The sequence below is a fragment of the Leptonychotes weddellii genome, chromosome 15 (assembly GCF_054177405.1).
Source record: "Leptonychotes weddellii isolate Sample4059 chromosome 15, ASM5417740v2, whole genome shotgun sequence".
NCBI classification, from domain to species: Eukaryota; Metazoa; Chordata; class Mammalia; order Carnivora; family Phocidae; genus Leptonychotes; species Leptonychotes weddellii.
Window position 1 is genome coordinate 16,692,147 of NC_138383.1, and position 20,985 is coordinate 16,713,131.

A 20,985-nucleotide genomic window follows, 5' to 3' on the forward strand; every position below is an offset into this window, starting at 1 on the left:
GTCCACCTGGAGTCCTGAGAAATGTGTTGATTCATGGGTTCAGTGAATATTGATTGAGCACCTCCCATGTGCCCAGTACTCTCCCAGTGCTCAGATGGAGCAGTGAAGAAAGCAAAGTGCCGGCCCCTTGTGAGACTTACATTCGACCAGGGGTAAAGAGTAAATGAGCGGGGCGCCTGGGTGGCTCAGTTGGTTGGGCAACTGCCTTTGGCTCAGGTCATGATCCTGGAGTCTCGGGATCGACTCCCACATCGGGCTCCCTGCTTAGCAGGGAGTCTGCTTCTCCCTCTGACCCTTCCCCCTCTTGTGCTCTCTCTCTCTCTCTCTCTCATTCTGTCTCTCAAATGAATAAATAAAATCTTAAAAAAAAAAAAAAGAGTAAACGAGCACATACATGTCTGGTCAGTGGTGGTCAGTGCTGGGAGTAAAAATCAAGGTAAGGAGATTCTGGTAGAATTACGTGGGAGAGGACTGACATTTTAGGTAGAGCGGTCAGGGAAGGCCTCTGATGAGGTGAGCAGAGAGAGGGATGAATGAGCCAGGTAGCCGCACAAGAATAATACGATCTGGACAGAAAGAGCAGCCCGTGAAAAGGCCCTGGGGTGGGAGCAGGCTTGATGTGTTTAAATAAAAGCCAGGAGGCGCACCTGGGTGGCTCAGTCATTGGGCGTCTGCCTTCGGCTCGGGTCATGATCCCGGAGTCCTGGAATCGAGCCCCGCATCGGGCTCCCTGCCAGGCGGGAAGCCTCCTTCTCCCTCTCCTACTCCCCCTGCTTGTGTTCCCTCTCTCGCTGTGTCTCCCTCTCTCTCTGTCAAATAAATAAAAAATCTTTAAGGGGCGCCTGGGTGGCTCAGTCGTTAAGCGTCTGCCTTCGGCTCGGGTCATGATCCCGGGGTCCTGGGTTCGAGCCCCACATCGGGCTCCTTGCTCAGCGGGAAGCCTGCTTCTCCCTCTCCCACTCCCCCTGCTTGTGTTCCCTCTCTCGCTGTGTCTCTCTGTCAAATAAATGAATAAAATCTTTAAAAACAAATTTTTTACATAAATAAATAAATAAAAGCCAGGGGGCCCATGGACTGGAGGGCAGCACAGGGTGCAGATGAGGTCAGGGGTGGGGGCAGGTAGGCAGCGCCTTTTGGCCATGGGTAGGAGTTTGGACTAGATGCTAAGTGTTGGGGGAGGCCATTGATGAATAGACTTACCTCACAAGAGCGGCTGGTATTTGATTTTACCCAAAGGGATAAAAAGTAAATTTTGCAAAGAAAACAATATGACATCCATGCATGGCAAGTTCCAGAACAGGTTTTTAGTTGGGTGACTTTTCCTAGGAAAAGGTTAAGCCGCTGTGATCCTTACACACCAGCCAGACTCCCTCTCCACCCCACCACTGCAATTGGATAGCCCCAGACAGTTGATCTTGATCCAGCAAAGCATTTGGCATTTTCCCTTATAGACAAGACAGAAATGTGAGCTGGATTTAAAACTGAACAATTTTGATAAAGCTGAAGGAGAGCTCTATGAGGTTGTTCCAAAGCTCCATCCTGGCCCTGAGCTGCCTGGTATTGTCCAGAGTCCCTTGAATGGAGGCAGGGAAGCTGCTCTCCACCCGGAAGATGGCTGCTGGCTGTGAGGGAGCTCCAATACAATGGGTGACTGAAGCGGATTCAAGGCAGCCTTGACAGATTGTGAAGTTGGGTTGAAACCAACAAGATGAAATTCACCAGGGATGAGTGCTAAATCCTGTGTTGAGATTGTGGAAAATTGGTTACATAAGAAGAAGACTGGGAAATCTGGTTAGGTGGAAATTTATGAGAAAAGAAAGAGGGAGGGAAGGGGAGAGGGAAAGAGAAGAAAGAAAGAGGAAAGAAGGAAGGGAGGGAGGGAGGGAGGGAGGAAGGAAGGAAGGAAGGAAGGGAGGGAGGGAGGAAGGAAGGGGGAGGAGGAGAGGGGAAAAAAAGAATCTGGCATCACAAACTCACAACAAGGTCCCCTTAAGTCTGAAGAGCCAACCAGGGGACCCAACCAGGAGAGAAGCCTGCTGTCCTCTGGGGGACAAGGTCCTTGCTCTAGATATCCAGTCCCCTTTGGGGCACCACATTGTGAGAAGAAGTGAAAGCCAGGGAAAACCAAGAGAGGGATACCAGATTAGATGAGGATTTGGCCACCCAGGAGCTGAATGAGGATGACAACCAGAACCTGGAACCAAGAAAGCAAGCGTGGCTGGGCCTAGGTCAGGCTTTAAATGTGGGGTTCAGTGGCTGAGGAAGAAGGAAAAGACTGTCATTCAGGAACCAGAACCAGTGGGACCGAATGATGATTCTCAGTGAGAGGGAAAGGCCGCTCGCGTCTCTAGAAGAAATTCCCAAGCATTATGACCGTCCAACAATGGATCTTATTACCTGAGCGGAGGTGAGCCTCCACCTCATCCTGGGCCAACACCAGCACCATCGATCGCGCCCCTGCTCCTGTCAAGCATACGCTAGATCCTTTATATTGTTATCTCATTTAACCGTTGTTACAACAGCCGACGAGGTAGAGATTATTACAATTCTCACTTGAAAGAAAGGCCCAGGACCAGAAGGCGAAGTAACTTGCTCTCAGCTCAAGAGGCAGAAGCTAGACTGGGACTGACCGATTCCCCACTGCGTGGGTGTTTGTGCCGATAAAACTGGGCAGTTCCTACACTTTCTGGAGGCACTCAGATGACCGTACTACTCTGTGAGTGTGTTGTAAGCAGTAGCCTTTCCTCCCTCCCAGATTTTGCACCAAAGTTCGAGGGCTCTGGACCTCCAAGAAGCCGGGTGATTGGACCCTCTCCGTCGCACTCCCTTGCAGCTCGGGTATGGGGGCTGCAGGGTGGGCAGAGGGCGGGCAGGGCCGGCGGGCGGCGCGCGGAGCCGGGCGGTGAGGGGGCGGCGCCCCGAGGTCCGCGGGGTGGGGCGCCGCCTGCAGGGGGCGCTGGCGGCGGCTCCGGACTGAGACAATCGCGGTGAGCGGCCGCCGCGGCCAGAGCGGGAGCCCGAGCGGCGCGGCGCGGCGCAGAGCCGGGGCTGAGCGGGGCCGGCTGAGCGGGGCCGGGCGGGAGCCATGGGCCGCTAGGGCCCGGCCGAGCCCCGCGATGCCGCCGCCGAGTGGCGCCAGCGTCCTCGCGCGGCTGCTGCCGCTGCTGGGGCTGCTGCTCGGCGGCGCCTCCCGGGCTCCCGGCAAGTCGCCGCCGGAGCCCCCCAGCCCGCAGGGTGAGTCTCGGCCAGGAGGGGCAGCGATCGCGGGCCTGCGCCCCCTCGATCGGGCCCCCGCCCGCCAGCCCCTCTTCGCGGCGCTCGCGAATTGGGGGGTACTCTGTTCCCTGGGTTTGGGTGGGGGGAGCCCGGCGACTTCGGGTCGGCGCTTACCGGGGAGAGAAGGGAGGGAGAGGGCGACTGCCGGGGCGGGGGTCTCGGGGAGACACAATGGGGAGAGCGGGGGTCCCCGGGCTCCGCGCCGCCGCCCCCTCTCGCCTTGTTTTTCTCTCTCCTGGTCCGCGAGGCGCTGCTGCCTGAGCCATTGTCTACCGAAGACACCCGCCCAGGGGCGGGCTGGGGCGGACGCCCGCTCCGCAGCCCCCCGCGGGCTCCTAGCTCCCGACCCGGGCTGGGTGGGGGCGCGAGCATCGGCTGCCACCTTGGACCCGAACCGGGGCTGGGCGCCTGGAGCTGGGCTGGAAGGGGGGGGAGGGGAGGAGGGGGAGTGGGTGAGGCTGTGGGCGGACAGCCCCCGGCCGGCCCCCCCGGGTTCAGAATTGGGGGTGTACCAAAGAAACGCTGTCAGCCCTTGAGGAGGGAGGGGCTGCACTTTGGGGGGGTCTGGAAAAAGGGGTACGTGGTGATTCCCAGCCAAAGCGCATGGCAGGGCTGTGGTGGCGGAGCCATGCTGAGCTGGCTAGCTGGCTGTGGGCTGTGCCGGCTGGGAGGGCAGGTGCCTGGGTCCCCGTCCAGCAGACCTCCGGCCACTCCTATCTCCAGCCCGTCCCCAGGTCACCCCCTCCTCATCTAACCTCTCCATAGCAGTGAAGGAGAGCCTCCCGGCGCCTCACGGGCCCAGGTGGGTGTGTGAGGTGGGGGTGGGGTGGGCTCCCGCAGTGGGAGAGGGTGGGAGAGCTAGACCATGACTGCCTACCGACGCCTGGCTTCTCGGGGGCCTCCGCCCACTCCAGCCCTGCGCCCACCTTCCAGCCTCCTGCCCCACGACCCCGGTTACTCTTCCCTCTATCGCCTCTGGGCCCCATCCCTGCCTGAAACCGTGCTCTCCACTCCTCATCTCTCCACCGAGGAGCTGACAGGAAAAGCGGGGGGGGGGGGGGTCTGGTTGAGGGAAGTGGGGTCCGGATGAAGGGAGGGGGTCGGATTTCCTCCTGGAATGAGGCAGAGCTGAAGCTAGGAGAGGCGGATACAGTATGGAATGTCAGGCTTGAGAAATGGGGAAGGCTCACCTTCTGGCCTCAGTCTTCCCTGTTCTCTGCGGGAGGAGAGGATGCTTTGATGGGTAGGAAGGGGCCCTGGTTTCTCAAAAAGCCTTTCCTTCAAGTCCTATACCCCAGGGGAGGGGGCCCAGGGAATTAGCTGAAATAGAGCCAGGATAGGGGGCTCTCCCAGGCCACTGGCTGAGAGCCCAGGTTGAGGGGAAGGGGGAAAGAATCTGCTAGGCACCTGCCCACCCTGTATGGTTCCTTGGGCCCTCTCCCCTCTTCTGAGGCTTTGGCCCTTGAACCCAAAGCATTCCTTCAAATGACCATATTCCAGACTCCTGGGTCCCCTCTTCCCAGCTGCTCCATCCAGTTGCTCCTAGCCTGGGTAGGGGTGGGGAGTAGCCAGGCCCCTCTAGCTTCTCAGAATTCCTCCTGGGTAGTGGTGGAGGAGGGGCAGGAAGATTGCCAGCTCCTGGGAAAACCAGAGAGTAGGAAAGAATCAAGTGTGTGCACCCACCCTGCCAAGTTGGGCTTTGGCCTGGGAGGGGTGAGGGAGGTGGGTTCAGGCGAACAGCTGGATGGGATGCCAGGGCCAGGCGTGGCGCTGGCCCTGGAGTTGGAAGCCTGAGATAAGACACCTGTCATTGTTGAGTGTCAGGCTCCACGCATGAGCCCCCCGTGACCTCCCCATGCCTTGCTACCCTGAGCTTCAGGCTCTTTCTGTACCTGGATTCCCCTAGGTTTGTGTTCCCACCTGCCTCCCGGGCCCTGCACTGAGGCCTCTGTACCTTTCTAGGCATGGACACCTACTTCCATTATTAGCAGCAAGGCAGGGGTGAGGCAGGTTCTTGAGGGAGGGGCCATGCTGAGTGGGAAGAGGTAGATGGTACTATGGATCAGAGAGGCTGCCTAGGGAATCCATAAGAACAACTCCAGGCCCGGTCCCTACCCAGTCACCCCATCTGAGCTCAGGACACCTGCTGGCCCATCCTGGCCAAGCTCTCCTGGGGCCAGGGGCAGAGGCAGCTGGACTTCCTAGCCCTCTCCACACAAGTTTCCCTTGGGCCTGAGTCGGCCCCCCCAGATCTCCTTCCCCCTTGCCAGGGCCCCAGCTCCCTGCCCATCTCCTGGGAGGAATGAGGGCGTTGCCATGGTGACTGACTTGTAGCTGACCAGCTGGGAGGGGGCGGGCAGTACTTGCGAGGGGGAGGGGTCAGGAGGTACTTGTTTGGGCTTAGGGGTTGGGGTGAGTCCCTAAATCTGAAAGGAAACAGGCTTGTGCAAAGGATTCTGGGAAGAGGATGAATAAGGGGGAAGACCATCTCCCTAGCGTCCCCTGCTCAGCTTTTTCTTCAGAACCCAAACTCTGACCCAGCGCGCCCCCCCCCCCCGCAACCCTTCTCATTGGCTGAATCCTGACCTCTCTCCTCTCCACCTGTAGACCCTCTGTCCTGGTCCTCCGCTTATTCCTCCTTTCTCAGCCCTCTTCCCTCTCCCCTCCCTGATGCCAGCCCCATGGGGTCCAGTGGTTAAGAATTTACATCTAGGGGCAGACTCCCAGGTTTGGATCCCAGGCCTCCCCCTTAACTGCAGTGCAAGTATCTAAACTCTTTGAGCCTCAGCTTCTTTATCTGTAAAATGGGCTTAAGAGCATATTTTATGAAGTCGAATACATCATTGACTATAAGATGAACCATTATTTCGTGTGCCAGTAAGAAAAGAAAAAAATACTGCTAATCATGATGATGACATCATCAATTAGAGGCATAATCTGAGTTCAGAAATGTAAAAATGTGGAAAAGTGCATGTGTCAGACTTGCAATATGGTAATAGCACCACCTGTCTCACAGGCTGATGTGGGGTTTAAATGAGGGCCCTATCCATGCTGACTTTTTTTTTTTAAAGATTTTTTATTTATTTGAGAGAGAGAGCACATGAGAGGGGGGAGGGTCAGAGGGAGAAGCAGACTCCCTGCTGAGCAGGGAGCCTGATGCGGGACTCAATCCTGGGACTCCAGGATCATGACCTGAGCCGAAGGCAGTCGCTTAACCAACTGAGCCACCCAGGCGCCCCATGCTGACTCTTGTAAAGCCTTGTCTAGCCTGGGCCCCCAAACCACTTCCAACCCATAGCCTCCTCCTCTGATCTCGGGACTCCCCCCGCCCAGTTTTCTCCCCCCCCTCACTCTCCTCACCCCATCTTGCCCACAGAGATCCTGATCAAGGTGCAGGTGTATGTGAGCGGGGAGCTGGTGCCCTTGGCCCGGGCCTCCGTGGATGTGTTTGGGAACCGGATGCTGCTGGCCGCGGGTACCACGGACTCAGAGGGTGTGGCCATACTGCCCCTCAGTTACCGCTTGGGCACCTGGGTGCTGGTCACTGCTGCCCGCCCTGGCTTCCTCACCAACTCTGTGCCCTGGCGTGTTGACAAGCTGCCCTGTGAGTGCAGGGGCAGGTGGAGGGGGGGCAGCAGCTGACCCCATCAGCCCCTTCCCAAAATAGTCCTTGGGGGTGGAGGGGGCAGGCTTTCTAGCAGCTGCTGCCCGGGCTGGGGTACGCAGGGGCTGCTGAAGGAGGATGAAGTCACTGGGATTCAGATGGAGGGAGCGCCCTGGGGTTGGTGGGGGGTGGGGGGGAGCTTTCTCTGGAGCTGACGGATGGGCCACCCCTCCCACAGTGTACGCGTCAGTCAGCCTCTACCTGCTCCCGGAGCGGCCGGCCACCCTCATCCTCTATGAGGACCTGGTGCACATCCTTCTGGGCTCCCCTGGTAAGGCTCCTCTTTCCCTCCCCCCACCTCATGCCCGCTCCTCTTCCTTCCCCCTGACCTGGGTATAGAGAGCTCCGCTCTTCTATGTATTAGTGCTGGGTGCCCTTTAGCAAGTCACTTAACCTCTCTGAGCCTTAGTTTGTTCATCTGTAAGATGTGGATATTGATAGTATCTATATCATCAAAATGAAGTAAGGATTAAATATCAAGCATGCAAAAAACAGCGCAGAAGGTGGTCAATAAATGTTTATTGTTATTGGGGCTTCTCGTGGTTTCTATTCTCCCTCTACTCCTACCATTAGAATTCCTACTCCCTGCCACCTGTTTCATCAGTGGGTCTACACATACTTCTTGTGCACCTACTGGGTGCCTGGCTATGTGAGAAGGCCACGAGAGGGTCGTTCCATAGGAACTGAGCAACTCAAGGGCAAGGCGTGGAGCGGTCCCACAGTGTCCACTCATGGCTTCAGTCTCACCCAACCAATCCTTCCTGTAGCACTCGTGCTGCGCGAGGCATTGTGGCCGGAGCTGGTGAACAATGGGAAGGTAGAGCAGACCCGCTCCCTGTCTTGTGGAGTTCACGGACAAGTAGGAAGACAGACAAACAGATCACTGCCGACCCTGAACTAATTACAAAGCAGGCAGAGCCGTGGAGTAGAGGGCAGTGGTCTTCAGCATTGAAACAACCCTAACCTGTGAGTGTAGCAGGGCAAGAGAATTTGGGAAGGGAGCTATGGGACCGTGTGAGCTCGAGAGTTAAAGGGGGAGCAAAGGCACCCTCACTGGAGAGGAATCCAGATGCAGGGGCAGAAGGGGACAGCGAGGGTGCAGGGAATGCGCCGGACTGGCTCTGCAGGAGGGGCGCCTGGTGCAGCCTGGCTGATCTGGCTCGTACTAGGGAGCCACAGTGGGTTTTGGAGAGAGAGAACCCGCCTCCCCAATTTATATTCTTAGCTTGAGCCCTTGTCTCCAAGGTACTTGTTTGCTCATCATCTCCCTGATCCTGAACCAGAGACTTCTAAACTGTCTTTGGAGGTTTCTAAAATGCCAAGTGAGGGGGGCCTGGCTGTCTCAGTCGGTAGAGCATGCAACTCTTTTTTTTTAAGATTTTATTTATTTGACACAGAGAGACACAGCGAGAGAGGGAACACAAGCAGGGGGAGTGGGGGAGGGAGAAACAGGCCCCCCGCCGATCAGGGAGCCGATGTGGGGCTCGATCCCAGGACCCTGGGACCAGGACCTGAGCCGAAGGCAGACGCTTAACGACTGAGCCACCCAGGCGCGCCTAGCATGCAACTCTTGATCTCATGAGTTCAAGCCCCACTTTGGGGCATGGAGCCTACTTTAAAAAATAGTAATAAATAAATAATAAAATAAAATGCCAAATGATCCCTTTGTTGCCCCTGGCTTACGACCCTCCCATGGCGCCCACTGCTTTCAAAGTAAAGCCTAGAGTCCTTCACAAAGCTGAGTGGGCCCCGTGGGCCCTGCATGCCACTCAGTCACCTGTGTCCACGGACCAGCACGCTGCCCTGTGCCTCTGGGCCTTTCTACCATCTGTTCTGCTGGAGGTTCCTTTGCACCTTCTTTCCTGGTGGAGTCTTACTCATCCTGCAAGACTTCACAGGGCCTTTCCTAGCTGGGGGGGCCAAGCGCCTTTTGCGCCCTGCTATTTTAATAGCAAGGGAGGAGGGAAAGGGGTTTAGAAGTTGGGCTGGCACCACATTCCTGGGCTTCGGTCGGGCTCCAGGATTGTGACCTTGGGCAAGTCACTAAACTCCAGCCTCCATTTCTTCGTGTATACAACAGGGTTGATAATGAAAACACCTAGTTCAGGGGCTGTTGTACTAATTACAGGGGTTAACACAGGAAGCCTCAGAATAGTGTCCAGCTTAATAAATGTTAGCAACTACCATACTGTATTGGAATTCTGTTTATAAGCCCCCTCCACCCCAAGACAGACAGACAGATACACAAGCTAAGCTGTGTAATGCAGTAACCACTAGCAGCATGTGGTCACTTACATAAAAGTTCGTTAAGTTTTTGTGTTTTTTTTAAAGATTTTTTTATTTATTCATTTGACAGAGAGAGAGACAGCGAGAGCAGGAACACAAGCAGGGGGAGTGGGAGAGGGAGAAGCAGGCTTCCCAAGGAGCAGGGAGCCCCGTGCGGGGCTCGATCCCAGGACCCTGAGACCATGACCTGAGCCGAAGGCAGATGCTTAACGACTGAGCCACCCAGGCACCCAAGTTCATTAAGTTTTTTTGTTTGTTTGTTTTTAAAGATTTTATTTATTTATTTGAGAGAGAGAATGAGATAGAGAGCATGAGAGGGGGGAGGGTCAGAGAGAGAGGCAGACTCCCTGCTGAGCAGGGACCCCGACGTGGGACTCGATCCCGGGACTCCAGGATCATGACCTGAGCCGAAGGCAGTCGCTTAACCAACTGAGCCACCCAGGCGCCCTCATTAAGTTTTGAAAAATCAAAAATAAATCCAGTTTCTGAGTCACACCAGCCACCTTTCAAGTGCTTAACGGCCACGGGTAATAGTGGGTACTGTAATGGGCAGCACAGAGAGAGAACATTTCCATCCAACATAGCAGAAAGTTCTAATGGGTACCAAAATGGACAGCCCTGCACAAGACCGTGAACCTGAAGGCAGGGAACTGTGGACTGTGTCTTGTTCACCTTTGTATCTCCAGCACCTAACACAGTACCCGCCACACAGTAGGCAACAGTAATTGTTTGAGGACCCGAACCTCATCATTTTATAGGTTAATAAGGAAACGGTGTTTCAGAGAGAGCAAGTAACTTGCTCAGGGTCACACAGCCAGGACTAGATTTCAGGTCCAAGTCCTTTCCACGTTACCATTCTATGAATGCAGTTCTCTCCCCAAGTCACCGCCCTCCCTGACCTTCCCAAGTGGCCTGACCCAGTGGCTCCCTGCTCCTCAAATACCTGCCTTCTGCTCTGGTCCCTGGGGAAGCCTGTCCCCGGCCAAGCCACAGCGGCCCCCCTCTCCATCCAGGCGCCCGCTCCCAGCCCTGGGTGCAGTTCCAGCGCCGCGCCGCCCGCCTGCCCGTCAGCTCCACCTACAGCCAGCTCTGGGCCTCGCTCACACCTGCCAGCACCCAGCAGGAAATGCGCGCTTTCCCTACCTTCCTGGGCACTGAGGCCTCCAGCTCAGGTATGCTGGGGGTCCAGCATGGAAGGGACGTTCCCCCCCCCCACTGCACAGGGCCTTTCCTAGCTGGGGGGGCAGGATTTAGCCCTCAGCCCGTGTCTCCTTCCCCCACAGGCAATGGCTCCTGGCTAGAGCTGATACCCTTGGCTGCTGTGAGCGTGCACCTGCTGACGGGTAACGGGACAGAAGTGCCACTCTCTGGCCCCATTCACCTGTCCCTGCCTGTGCCCTCAGAGCCTCGTGCCCTCACTGCAGGCACCAGCATTCCAGCCTGGAGGTTCGACCCCAAGAGTGGTGAGTGCTTCAAGCGGCTGCAGCTGCTGGAGTCGGGGGAAAGCAAGTGGGTCTGAGATGGCGGGTGGGGGGTTAATTGGGTTTCATGAAAGTCCTGCCTCTCCCAGGGCTGTGGGTCCGCAACGGCACTGGTGTGATCCGGAAGGAAGGCCGGCAGCTCTACTGGACCTTCGTCTGCCCCCAGCTGGGGTACTGGGCAGCTGCCATGGCTTCCCCCACCGCTGGTGAGAGACAGGGGGACAGCCCGCGACCGGGAGCGGTGGGGGAAGGGGAGGCTGGGAGTGTGGGCTCCTGAAGGGCAGGAAGGGCAGCCACGCCTGGAAAGCTAAGCCCTTGCCTGGCACAGGACTGGTCACCATCACATCGGGCATCCAGGACATTGGCACCTACCACACCATCTTCCTGCTCACCATCCTGGCAGCCCTGGCCCTGCTGGTGCTCATTCTGTTGTGTCTGCTCATCTATTACTGCCGGTGAGTGGCTCCCACGCGGCCAACCCCGCTCATCCCCTGCAGACTGAGGCCTGCCCTCTGCCCGCTGTGGCGCTGGGCGCTCCGGCCCCAAAGAAGCATAAAGTACAATCGTGGTCTTCAAGGCACTGACAGGAAAGGGCAGCAAATGCACCCGCGAGACTGGTGGCTGACGAGAAGTGGGGGGAGAGGAGGCAGGACCTACGGGCCAGGCCCCTCCAGGGGACCCCAGGCTGGACGTGCTCCTCCTACGAGCGAAGGAGCGCAGCCCCCCTCAGGGGCACCCAAACGGGCTCAGCTACCCGCTGGCCCTCCCACAGACACTCAAGCTCTTTCCACAGACCTCTCCCCAACATCTCTTCCGATCCCAGGCATTCTCCCCACCTCTCCAAACAGCTTCCATTCCTCATCTTGCCACTGCGGGGTTAGGGAGCTGCTCAGGCCCCCCACGCTTTCCTGAGGTCCCGGTCGCTTCCCCCCCCGCCCCAACACCTTCCAGGAGGCGCTGCCTGAAGCCGAGACAACAGCACCGCAAGCTGCAGCTGTCCGGGCCCGCTGACGGTACCAAACGAGACCAGGCCACCTCGATGTCCCAGCTCCACCTCATATGTGGAGGACCCTTGGAGCCCGCCCCGTCGGGGGACCCTGAGGCCCCGCCCCCAGGCCCCCTGCACTCCGCCTTCTCCAGCACCCGGGACTTGGCCGCCTCCCGGGATGACTTCTTCCGCGCCAAGCCGCGCTCGGCCAGCCGTCCGGCCGCCGAGCCTGGGGGCGCCCGTGGGGGCGAGGGCGCGGGGCTCAAGGGCGCCCGCTCCGTCGAGGGTCCCGGCGGGCTGGAGCCAGGCCTGGAGGAGTACCGGCGGGGGGCCTCGGCGACCCCGGCCTTCCTGCAGGATCCGCCCTCGCCGCCGCCGCCCTTCGAGCACTACCTGGGCCACAAGGGGGCGGCCGAGAGCAAGCCCCCCGACTTCCTGCTGTCGCAGTCGGTGGACCAGCTGGCGCGGCCGCCGTCGCTCAGCCAGGCCGGGCAGCTCATCTTCTGCGGCTCCATCGACCACCTCAAGGACAGTGTCTACCGCAACGTCATGCCCACCCTGGTGATCCCCGCGCACTACGTGCGCCTCGGAGGCGAGGCGGGCGCCGCGGGGGCGGGCGACGAGTCAGCCCCGCCCGAGAGCACGGGCCCCGGCCCCGCGCGCCCTTTCCCCCCGGCCGACCCCCAGCGCCCGCTGATGCAGGCCCACTCGGGCGCGGGCGGCGAGGCCGGCGGCGGCGGCGGCGGCGAGGGCTGGGGGGGCGGGCGCTCGGCGCCGGTCAGCGGCTCGGTCACCATCCCGGTGCTGTTCAACGAGTCTACCATGGCGCAGCTCAACGGGGAGCTGCAGGCGCTGACCGAGAAGAAGCTGCTCGAACTGGGCGTGAAGCCTCACCCGCGCGCCTGGTTCGTGTCCCTGGACGGGCGCTCCAACTCGCAAGTGCGCCACTCCTACATCGACCTGCAGGCGGGCGGGGGCGGCCGCAGCACCGACGCCAGCCTGGACTCGGGCGTCGACGTGCACGAGGCGCGGCCCGCGCGCCGGCGGCCCCTGCGCGAGGAGCGGGAGCGGGAGCGCGCCCCGCCGGCCGCCCCGCCGCCGCCCCCGCCGCCCCCGCCGCCCGCGCCCCCGCGCCTGGCGCTCAGCGAGGACACGGAGCCGAGCAGCAGCGAGAGCCGCACGGGCCTCTGCTCCCCCGAGGACAACTCGCTGACGCCGCTGCTGGACGAAGTGGCGGCGCCCGAGGGCCGGGCGGCCACGGTACCCCGGGGTCGGGGCCGCAGCCGCGGAGACAGTTCCCGCAGCAGCGCTAGCGAGCTGCGGCGCGACTCGCTCACCAGCCCGGAGGACGAGCTGGGGGCGGAGGTGGGCGACGAGGCGGGCGACAAGAAGAGCCCGTGGCAGCGGCGGGAGGAGCGGCCGCTTATGGTGTTCAACGTCAAGTAGCGCCCCCGCCCGGCCTGGCACCGCCCCCCGTCGGCCCCCGCCCCCAGGGTGCGCGCGCCGCGGGGGCCCGCGCTCTTACCCTCCCCGTCCACCCCACCCCACCCCCCCACCCCCGGCCTGGAGAGGGGCCCAGGAGCCTGCGGAGCTGTCCGGTGTTATGTGCTGGGTAATGTCTCGGGAGGGACCCGTGTCGGCCTCCGAGAGGGAGGTGGGAGGGGTCCAGACCCCCACTGGGAGGGGCTGGGGAAGGAGGGCTGGGGGTGGGGGGAAGCAGTGCCTCTGTAAACGCGGCTGTACATAGAAAGATCTATCGTGGGAAAGCAGGAGGGGCGACTGGGCCTCAGCTGCTAGTGTGAGGGCTGGGAAGGGAGGGGACCTTCTCTGGGGACCCCGACCGAGAGGGGAGGGGGTGCTGCTTGCTGACCAGCCCACCTCTGGTGGCTGGGGCGGCTCTGGGGACTAGGGCATCATGTGATGGGATTGCTGTGGGCAACAGCAAATATAAAACTGGTGAGATTAACTCCGCGTGTGTCTTTCTGTGGGGTTGGGGAATGTGGACACTGGATGGGGGCCCTTGCTCGGGGGGGCGGGGGCCGGCAGGGTGGCCAAATCAGACACTGTTAAGAAAGTGTACAAACTTTACTGCAGCACATACACACACACACACACACGCACGCCTGTGGATAGGGAAGAGCACCTGGCCATAGGGTCCACGGAAATTGGGGGAGGGGATGGCAGCTCGTAACGTGGCTTTCACCACGGCCCTCCTTGAGACAGGGAAGGCCTTAGATTGAGGCCCCACCTCCCATGATGGGGGGGGGGATCAGAATGGGGGACTCCAGGAGAATTTGGTGGAGGAGAGGTGCTGGGGAGGCCTGAGCAGTAGGGACCCTCTGAGCAGGGTCCCGAGGGCTGCAGACTGTCTTCAGTCCTTAGTCTCGCCTCACAGCAGCTGTCTCGGGGCTGGGTCCCTCAGTGGCATGTCCCAGCGCAGGCTCTCCTTCCGCAGACACTTGGTGCTCTTGAACCCGCATCGGAAGCCAGCGGGGCAGCAGTGACGCTGATCGGCACAACAGATGCCCTGGATGGCCGGGGGGGCGGGCGGGGAGTCAGAGTTGGGCCATGGCAAGGCCTGGCTCCCATGGATACCCCCCAGCCCCGGGGCGGGGGCACTCACCTGGGGGTAGGGACAGCAGGCCCAGCCCCCTCGGCTATCGCGGCAGCAGGTCTGGTTATCGTGGCAAAAGTGCCCTGCCCCACACTCCACGTTCCCCACACCCACGCGAGGGCCACGGGCCAGGCGGGCGGCCAGGTGAGCCGAGTCGGCCTCCTTCTCGCAGGTTCGAGCCTTCACGTTGCACGTGTACCCAGCCGGACAGCAGTGCTGGCGGTCCTCACAGCACACAGCCTGGGAGGGACAGGGTGGTGTTCACCTCTCTCCTCCTCCCCCGGGGGTGGGGGGGTGGGAGGGGAACTCGGCTCTCCGGTCCAGGAAGGCAGGCGGGCACTCACGTGAGGCAACTGGCAGCAGGCCCAGCCCCCACTCAGGCTGGGGCAGCAGGTCTGCCCCACGGGGCAGCTGGTGTGCTGGTCACAGCCTATGTCTCTGCGGCGAGACGGGGAAGCCCGGCGGGCAGGTGTCTTCTCCAGTCCAGTCACCGTCTCGCCCCCCCTCTGACAATGTCCTTCGGCCAAGCACGTGTAGCCATGGGGACAGCAGTGCTCGTGGTCTGAGCAGCAGACAGCCTGCGGGGGGCAGCACAGGATGGTCTGGGAAGCTGCGATGTGGGACAGAAAAGCTGAGCCCCTGCCTATCCCGACTCTCTCTCCCGCTCACAGCTCCTCCAGCTGGGAATGAACCTGACCGAGCTGGTGGGCCCCCTGCGGGCCAGAGGACAGAAGAGCAAAGCAACAGGAGTCTGACCACCTGCCCAGGCCAAGACACTGTCGCGACCCCCCCCCAGTGCTCTCCCCCCACCTACGCACCTCTGGGGCAGGACAGCAGCCCCACTCCCCGGATGCGAGTTGACAGCAGGTATTGTAGGAGGGACAGCTAGTGATGTTATCACAGGGGACATCGTTCTCCATGGCCTGGGGGTTCAGCAGGCGAAGGCGGGCTACAGCCCGCACCATCCAGGGCACGTGGTGGGCCTTCTGTTCACAGGTGCCCTTCTCTGTGTCACATTTAAACCCAGCTGGGCAGCAGTGTACGTGGTCCTCACAGCACACAGCCTAGGGTGGATGGACAGGGGACAGTGGGCCCAGGGGCCTCGCTGGCTGCTGCCTTCTGCTCAGCCCGGCCCACCCACCGCTCCTGGGTACCTGGGCAAAAGGGCAGCAGCCCCAGGCCCCCGACTGTAGGCGGCAGCAGGTGTAGCCGTCTGGGCAGCTCACCTCCATGTCACATTTCACCTCCTGCACTGTGAGAAAGGCACGGAGGACGGGTCAGCAGTGGCCGTGGGGCGCCCTGGGGAGCCCAACCCTTGGCCGGCTCCACAGCTAGAGCCAGATGCTGAGGATGGACAGTATCCTTAGGCCACCCCAGCAGTGATGCGAAGGCAATGACTACTGTGGAGGAGAGGGGGCCGTATCCGCCCTGTCCCCTCCATGCGGCCCTTAGTCCCCCACCCCCGCATCTGTTCCTGGAACAATTCGTGGAGAGTTCCCGCACACGGAGCCGGTGGAATGGGGTCTGTATCCTGCCTCTGGTACCTGTGTGTGCTGGCAGCTTGGTGAGGAGGTCCGTAGTGTTCTCCTGGGAGAGGCACTTACTCTGGACTAGGTCGCACACAGTGTCCTGGGGGCAACAGTGCAGGTGGTCCGAGCAGCAGATGGCCTGCGTGGGGGTGGGGGATGGTCTCTGGGACTTTGGGTCTCAGGGGAGCTCAGGGAGCGGCCAGGTGACAGCTGACACTGCCTCAATCCCCCACTAGGGGGCGGCATGAGTCCCGAGCAGCCAGGCTGGCCCCCCGCCCCCCCCACCTGCCGGCCAGCCCCAACCCCTGGAGTCCCTGGGAAGTAGGTGTGCGCCCCAGCTGTGAGCACACAGCCCCTCACTCACATTAGGCATTGGGCAGCAGCCATACTTCCCACTAGGCAGCTCGCAGCAGGTAGAACCATCAGGGCACTGGGACCGCCCATCGGGGCACAGGACCACTGGAAGGGGAGAGAGGCGGGCGGGGCAGCTACAGCCCTGAGGAACTCTTCCCCGAGCTGGGGAGCTGGGAGCCAGACGAGGCCTCGCCTCCCTTCCAAACCACACCCCGATGCTCTCCCACCGCCTTACCTGCCCTGTTACTCCTCTGTGCAGGGACCTTCTTCGCCAGGGGGTGGGTGCCCGTGGCCGTGAGGCAGCGGGCATGAGCCAGGTCGCAGGAGGTCCCATGGGGGCAGCAGTGCACCTTGTCTTCGCAGCAAGAAGCCTGACGAGAGATGCTCCCGACCTCTGTCTTTGCCCCCTCCCACCCCTTGCTCTGCCCTGGCTGCTCCCCGCACCCCCAGCTTCCCGAACCCGTACCTGGGGCATGGGGCAGCACCCCCAGGAGCCATCTCGCATAGTGCAGCACGTGGAGGAGTTGGGGCATTCGAACTGGCTGTCAGGGCACTGGATGGCACCCAAGGGGTTGGTATCTGCGGACAGGAGAACCCAGGATTCGGCCAACCCGGGTTAGTGAAGGCCATCGCTCCCATCACTCAAGGAGCTGCAGGCCCAGCTCCCAGGGGGACTGGGGGTCCGGCACTAGGGCTCGGCGTTCTCCCAGACACTCCTAACCCACTCTCCCCACCAGCCAGTCCTTGCCTCAGTGATATGGCACAAGGCAGGGACGTCCACTGACTACGGTGGCCTTAAAACACCCCGGCCTGGCCTCTCTCCACCCTCCCAATGCCTGGCCCAGGGCCTGGAGTCCGGCATTCTCTCCTGCCCCTTCCCAGCCTCGTGCTGTCCCTCTGTCTGGAGCAAAGGGGTTGCTTAGTACAGATGCCACAAGAATGAGGGCACAAGGGCAGGAATCAGGTCACCCAGCTGGCTGGGCTCCTGGGCCGTCCAGCCTCCACATGCTGTCCACCTGCCTGCCGTGCACCTCCGCTCCTGCCGCACCTGATCTTTGGAAGCAGGACCGCCCGTCAGCCCTGCAGTGATAGCCCCGCGGGCAGCAGTGGCGGCCATCAGCGCACGACACGGCCTGTGGGACACAGAGACACCTGCATTGGCTCAGCCCTTTTACCTGGGGTGAGCAGGGGGAACATCGAAATGCAGACCTGAGCCCCTCCACCGAGCTAACAGCACCCTCACCTCTGGGAACGGGCAGCAGCTGGAGGTCCCTGAGATGGTGACGAGGCAGGAGTAGCCAGGAGAGCAGTGGGCATCTACCTGGCAGGGGCTGCCCAGCTGCCTGCTCAGCACTGTGGGCCACTGGCCCTGGAAAGCAAGAGGAGACGACAGAATGAAGGTCCCCTCTTCTGGCCATGCTGAGATGCCCCTTCGGGACATCCCGGGCTGCCAAGTCCTGCCTGGGCTGCAGGACACTCACCGGAACGGGACTGCAGCAGCTGTAGCTGGCTCCTCCTGGGTCCAGGCAGCAGGCCACCGGGCAGAACTGACCATCTGGGCACTGTGTTCCAGCCACCAGCCCTGCCACCAAGGCCACCCAGCTCACCAGGGTCCACATGGTCTGCCTGCAAAATACCAAGAGGCATTTGGAGACTAGCTTAAGCCCACGCAACCCTTGATTCTGGGGCGAGTCACTCCCCCAGGCCCGGGCCGGGTACCTCTGGAGCCTCACCAACAACTCCTTGTCCAGGCGGGAAGCAAGATGTGGGGCCCAAGATTCAGCTTCCTCTATGTGTGTTCACTCATGCACCAGCGCGTGGACAGTGATGAGCATGAATACTGACACAAGGACGGGTGTCAGTTTGTGTCCCCAAAATGTGGCCAAATGTCTCAGTCTCTGTGGGTGAGTGTGTAAAGATGTAGGTGTGTGAAAGGAAAATTTGTGGGTTTTGTGGGTCTGGTCTGTAGGGCCATGGGTCACCTCCAGGGAGTGGGCGAGGCCTCAGGAGCCATGGGAGGACTGGGCTGGGGAGCAGAGAGGGAATCCCCCCTTGAGGAATAAACAGGGTTGTACTTCCCCAGCCAGCCCCCTGCAGATGCCTGCCAGCTGATGCTGTGTTCACACCTGCCAAGGCCTGTTGGGGGGGGGAGGGGTGTCACATGATGACATGGGAAATCATGGGGTTGAGAAAGTTGTGAAAAGGGAAGTGTGGTAGCCAGTGGAATCTGGGCTGCCTTCCCCAGAGGCCAGCCACACCTGCCCCCCCCAACTGTCCCCAAACCACCCAGGGAAGGGGTGCACAGGCTGGGCCAGCCTTTGAGACATCTGTGTTCTCAGGGCCCCCCAACACCACCAGACCCTTTCAGACTCCCCAAACATACCACCCCCAACCCCAACCCCTGCTTCTCCTCCTACCCAGAAGCCGTGATGAGGACCACATGTGCCCGCCCAGCTGCACCAGCAGAAGGAGCCGATTATGAAGTTCTGTAGGGAGTAGCCCCTCATTTCCTAAATGACTCTTCCCCAAGCTCAGATAGCCCCACTAGTTCAATGGGTTGGGCCCAGGAGATGATACCCTGCCTAGAGGGGCAAAACCAGTAATGTTTGTCGAGGCTCTCCTGGCCCAGTTACAATACTATTTTCTTTTTTATTTGCAACCATCATCCAAAGTAGTTGTAATACTTTTACTTTTCAAAGCAGGAAACTGAGGCTGAGAGAAGTTAAGTAACATGCCCGTGTCATATATCCAGTCACGGAGATGACGGGGCTTTGATGGCTCCAAAGCATACTGGACCTGGGCTCATGTCACAAAGTGGAACTATGGACAGTGCCCGGGAATGGACCCCAAACTCTGGGAGAGGGGAGGCCTGGGGTCCAAGCAGAGGAGGGAGATAGTTGTTGCACTTTCCCAGCTCAGGGGCTGCCAGGATACTGCACCTGGGTGCTAGTCCTCGAATCGCTACCACTGATGGTGAGAGCCTCAAAAGTTGCTGTCTCTGGACCTCAGTTCCCCCAGGAGTCTCTGTGTGGACACTGACACTAGGTGTGGCGAGGACTTACACCCACCCAGTCGCTCACATCCTTCTCTCCCTCACCTGGCTCTCCTCAGTGTCCCAGCTCAAAGACCATTTCCAGGAGGCCACTGCCTAGCTGGTCCTGGACCTTGGCCCCTTTCACCCTCCCCTCTACACGCACAGCTCCCAGGCAAGGCTGGTCCCACCTGTTTCTTGGGAGTCAAACCTCAACCCTCCATAGGCTGTCCCGCTGTCTGGGCTTAGGCCAGAAGGGGTGCCTGTCTGCACAAATCTGGGCCCACGGGGCACCCTAGTGACTTATTTATGCATACTTTCCATCCTTGGTATCCTAAGGTTAGGGAGTATAGCGTGTGCTCCTAGTGAATACCAATGTACGTTGGCGCACACACTCGGGACCAAGGATGGGGGGGAGAAGGTGCCTAATTCCTCTCAGCAGGGTTCTGAGTGGCAGCCTCTCTCACCCCCACCCCACACTGCCACAGTAGAGAGGGACAGGAGCCTCTTCAAGCCCCCAGCTCTGCCATCCTCCACTAGGTGGCAGCCCCCAACTCCGAGCGTCAGGAGAGAGATTCCCAAAAGGTGAGCGAACTCAGCTGCGAGTGAGCAGGAAAAGTGGCGGGGAGAGGCGGAAGTTGGCTGGTCCCACCCCCCACGAGAGGAAGTAAGGGAGAGCCAGACACAACCCGGGGGTTCGGTCATTACTCCCTAGTTCCCGCTGCCTTGGAGGTGGGCAGGGTCTCCAGCCCACTCGCAGCCGTCTGAGCTCCGCGACCAGGGCGGGCGCCTCTCTCGCTCCCAGGCACCCCGGGGACCACCCACCAGCAGCAGCAGCAGCAGCACCTGGGCTGATCGGAAGCCGGCTGGAGAATGGAGTGGCCCCTGCTTTGGGGGAAGGGGTTGCAGCTTCCAGGGACGCTGGAGAGGGAGACAGCCTCCTTCTGATGGGGGTCACTGCAATCACTGCTGACTCCCACCCCCCCCGTAAAACTGCCTCCAGTGCACTGAAACCCCCAAAGGAGCTTCTCTAAGCCAATCTTCTCTTGCCTCCCGGCTGAAACTCCGGCGGAACCTCAAGCCCTCGCGTCCGCCCGGCCGGACCCCTGGAGGAAGCAAGAGGTCTGCGCGGCCACCCTCCTTACCTGCGACCGGCTCCGCGCTCGCTGGGTAGCCTCCGCCGGGAAGCTCGCGGACTAGGGCCAGGCGGCGCGATGGCCCGCCCACCTCCGTTTCCATTGGCCAGGTGTCCGGGCTGTCGCGCTCCTACTGGCTATTGATCGACGTAGAGGCGGGGCCAGCCTGGAAAACTGTGCTTTTTTTTTCTTACTCAATTCTCTTTCCTGCCCTCCCTTCGTCTCTCTTCCCACCCTCCCCCCTCGCTTTTACGGGATCATGTGATTGGAGAATCATGTGACGTCCTGAGCCGGCTCAGCCGGGCTTCGGGCGCCTGGTAGGGTTTGTCCGAGATGGGGCAGCGCCTGTAAGAGGACGTTGACCGACTGGGGAGCTGACCCTTACAGGGTGCGTTCCAGGGCGTTCACGGGATGTCTGCTTCTGGATTAGGGACATTTGTGCATCCTGTTTCTACTCTGTTCAACAAACTGAGAATAAATGGTGGGCGGCTAGGCCCCATAGGGGTTGAAGGAGGGTTGTGAGGGCAAGGATAGACAGCTCTCGGGCCCTTTCCTCAGGGTGCTCACAGCGGGGCGTGAGTGGGTGGAGAGATGAGACAGGCTCACATTAAATCTTTTTTTTTTTA

At 60.4% G+C, this 20,985-nt stretch overlaps 2 protein-coding genes across 3 annotated transcripts; one reads left to right on the forward strand and one right to left on the reverse strand.

Annotated features, from left to right (window-relative positions):
* Positions 1–2,994: 2,994 nt before the first annotated feature.
* On the forward strand, positions 2,995–13,661 carry FAM171A2 (family with sequence similarity 171 member A2). The gene is made up of 8 exons (XM_006749414.3): positions 2,995–3,234; positions 6,653–6,880; positions 7,119–7,211; positions 10,240–10,398; positions 10,510–10,689; positions 10,797–10,913; positions 11,036–11,162; positions 11,659–13,661. The coding sequence occupies exons 1-8, from the start codon at positions 3,117–3,119 to the stop codon at positions 13,139–13,141; spliced, it is 2,505 nt and encodes an 834-aa protein (XP_006749477.3). The 5' UTR covers positions 2,995–3,116; the 3' UTR covers positions 13,142–13,661.
* Positions 13,662–13,765: 104 nt separating this feature from the next.
* GRN (granulin precursor) lies at positions 13,766–20,508 on the reverse strand. 2 transcript variants are annotated; one of them, XM_031020584.2, is made up of 14 exons: positions 20,369–20,434; positions 17,926–18,090; positions 17,674–17,818; positions 17,436–17,561; positions 17,241–17,325; positions 16,659–16,771; positions 16,428–16,563; positions 16,203–16,297; positions 15,854–15,977; positions 15,464–15,561; positions 15,128–15,373; positions 14,654–14,887; positions 14,319–14,549; positions 13,766–14,222 (listed from the first exon to the last, which is right to left on the reverse strand). In XM_031020584.2, exons 3-14 carry the CDS (start codon positions 17,809–17,811, stop codon positions 14,085–14,087), a joined length of 1,764 nt encoding a protein of 587 aa, XP_030876444.1. In that variant the 5' UTR covers positions 17,812–17,818; positions 17,926–18,090; positions 20,369–20,434; the 3' UTR covers positions 13,766–14,084. The 2 variants fall into 2 exon arrangements, with proteins under 2 accessions (XP_030876444.1, XP_030876443.1); XM_031020583.2 differs by lacking the exon at positions 17,926–18,090 and having other exon boundaries at positions 20,369–20,508.
* Between the last annotated feature and the right edge of the window lie 477 nt (positions 20,509–20,985).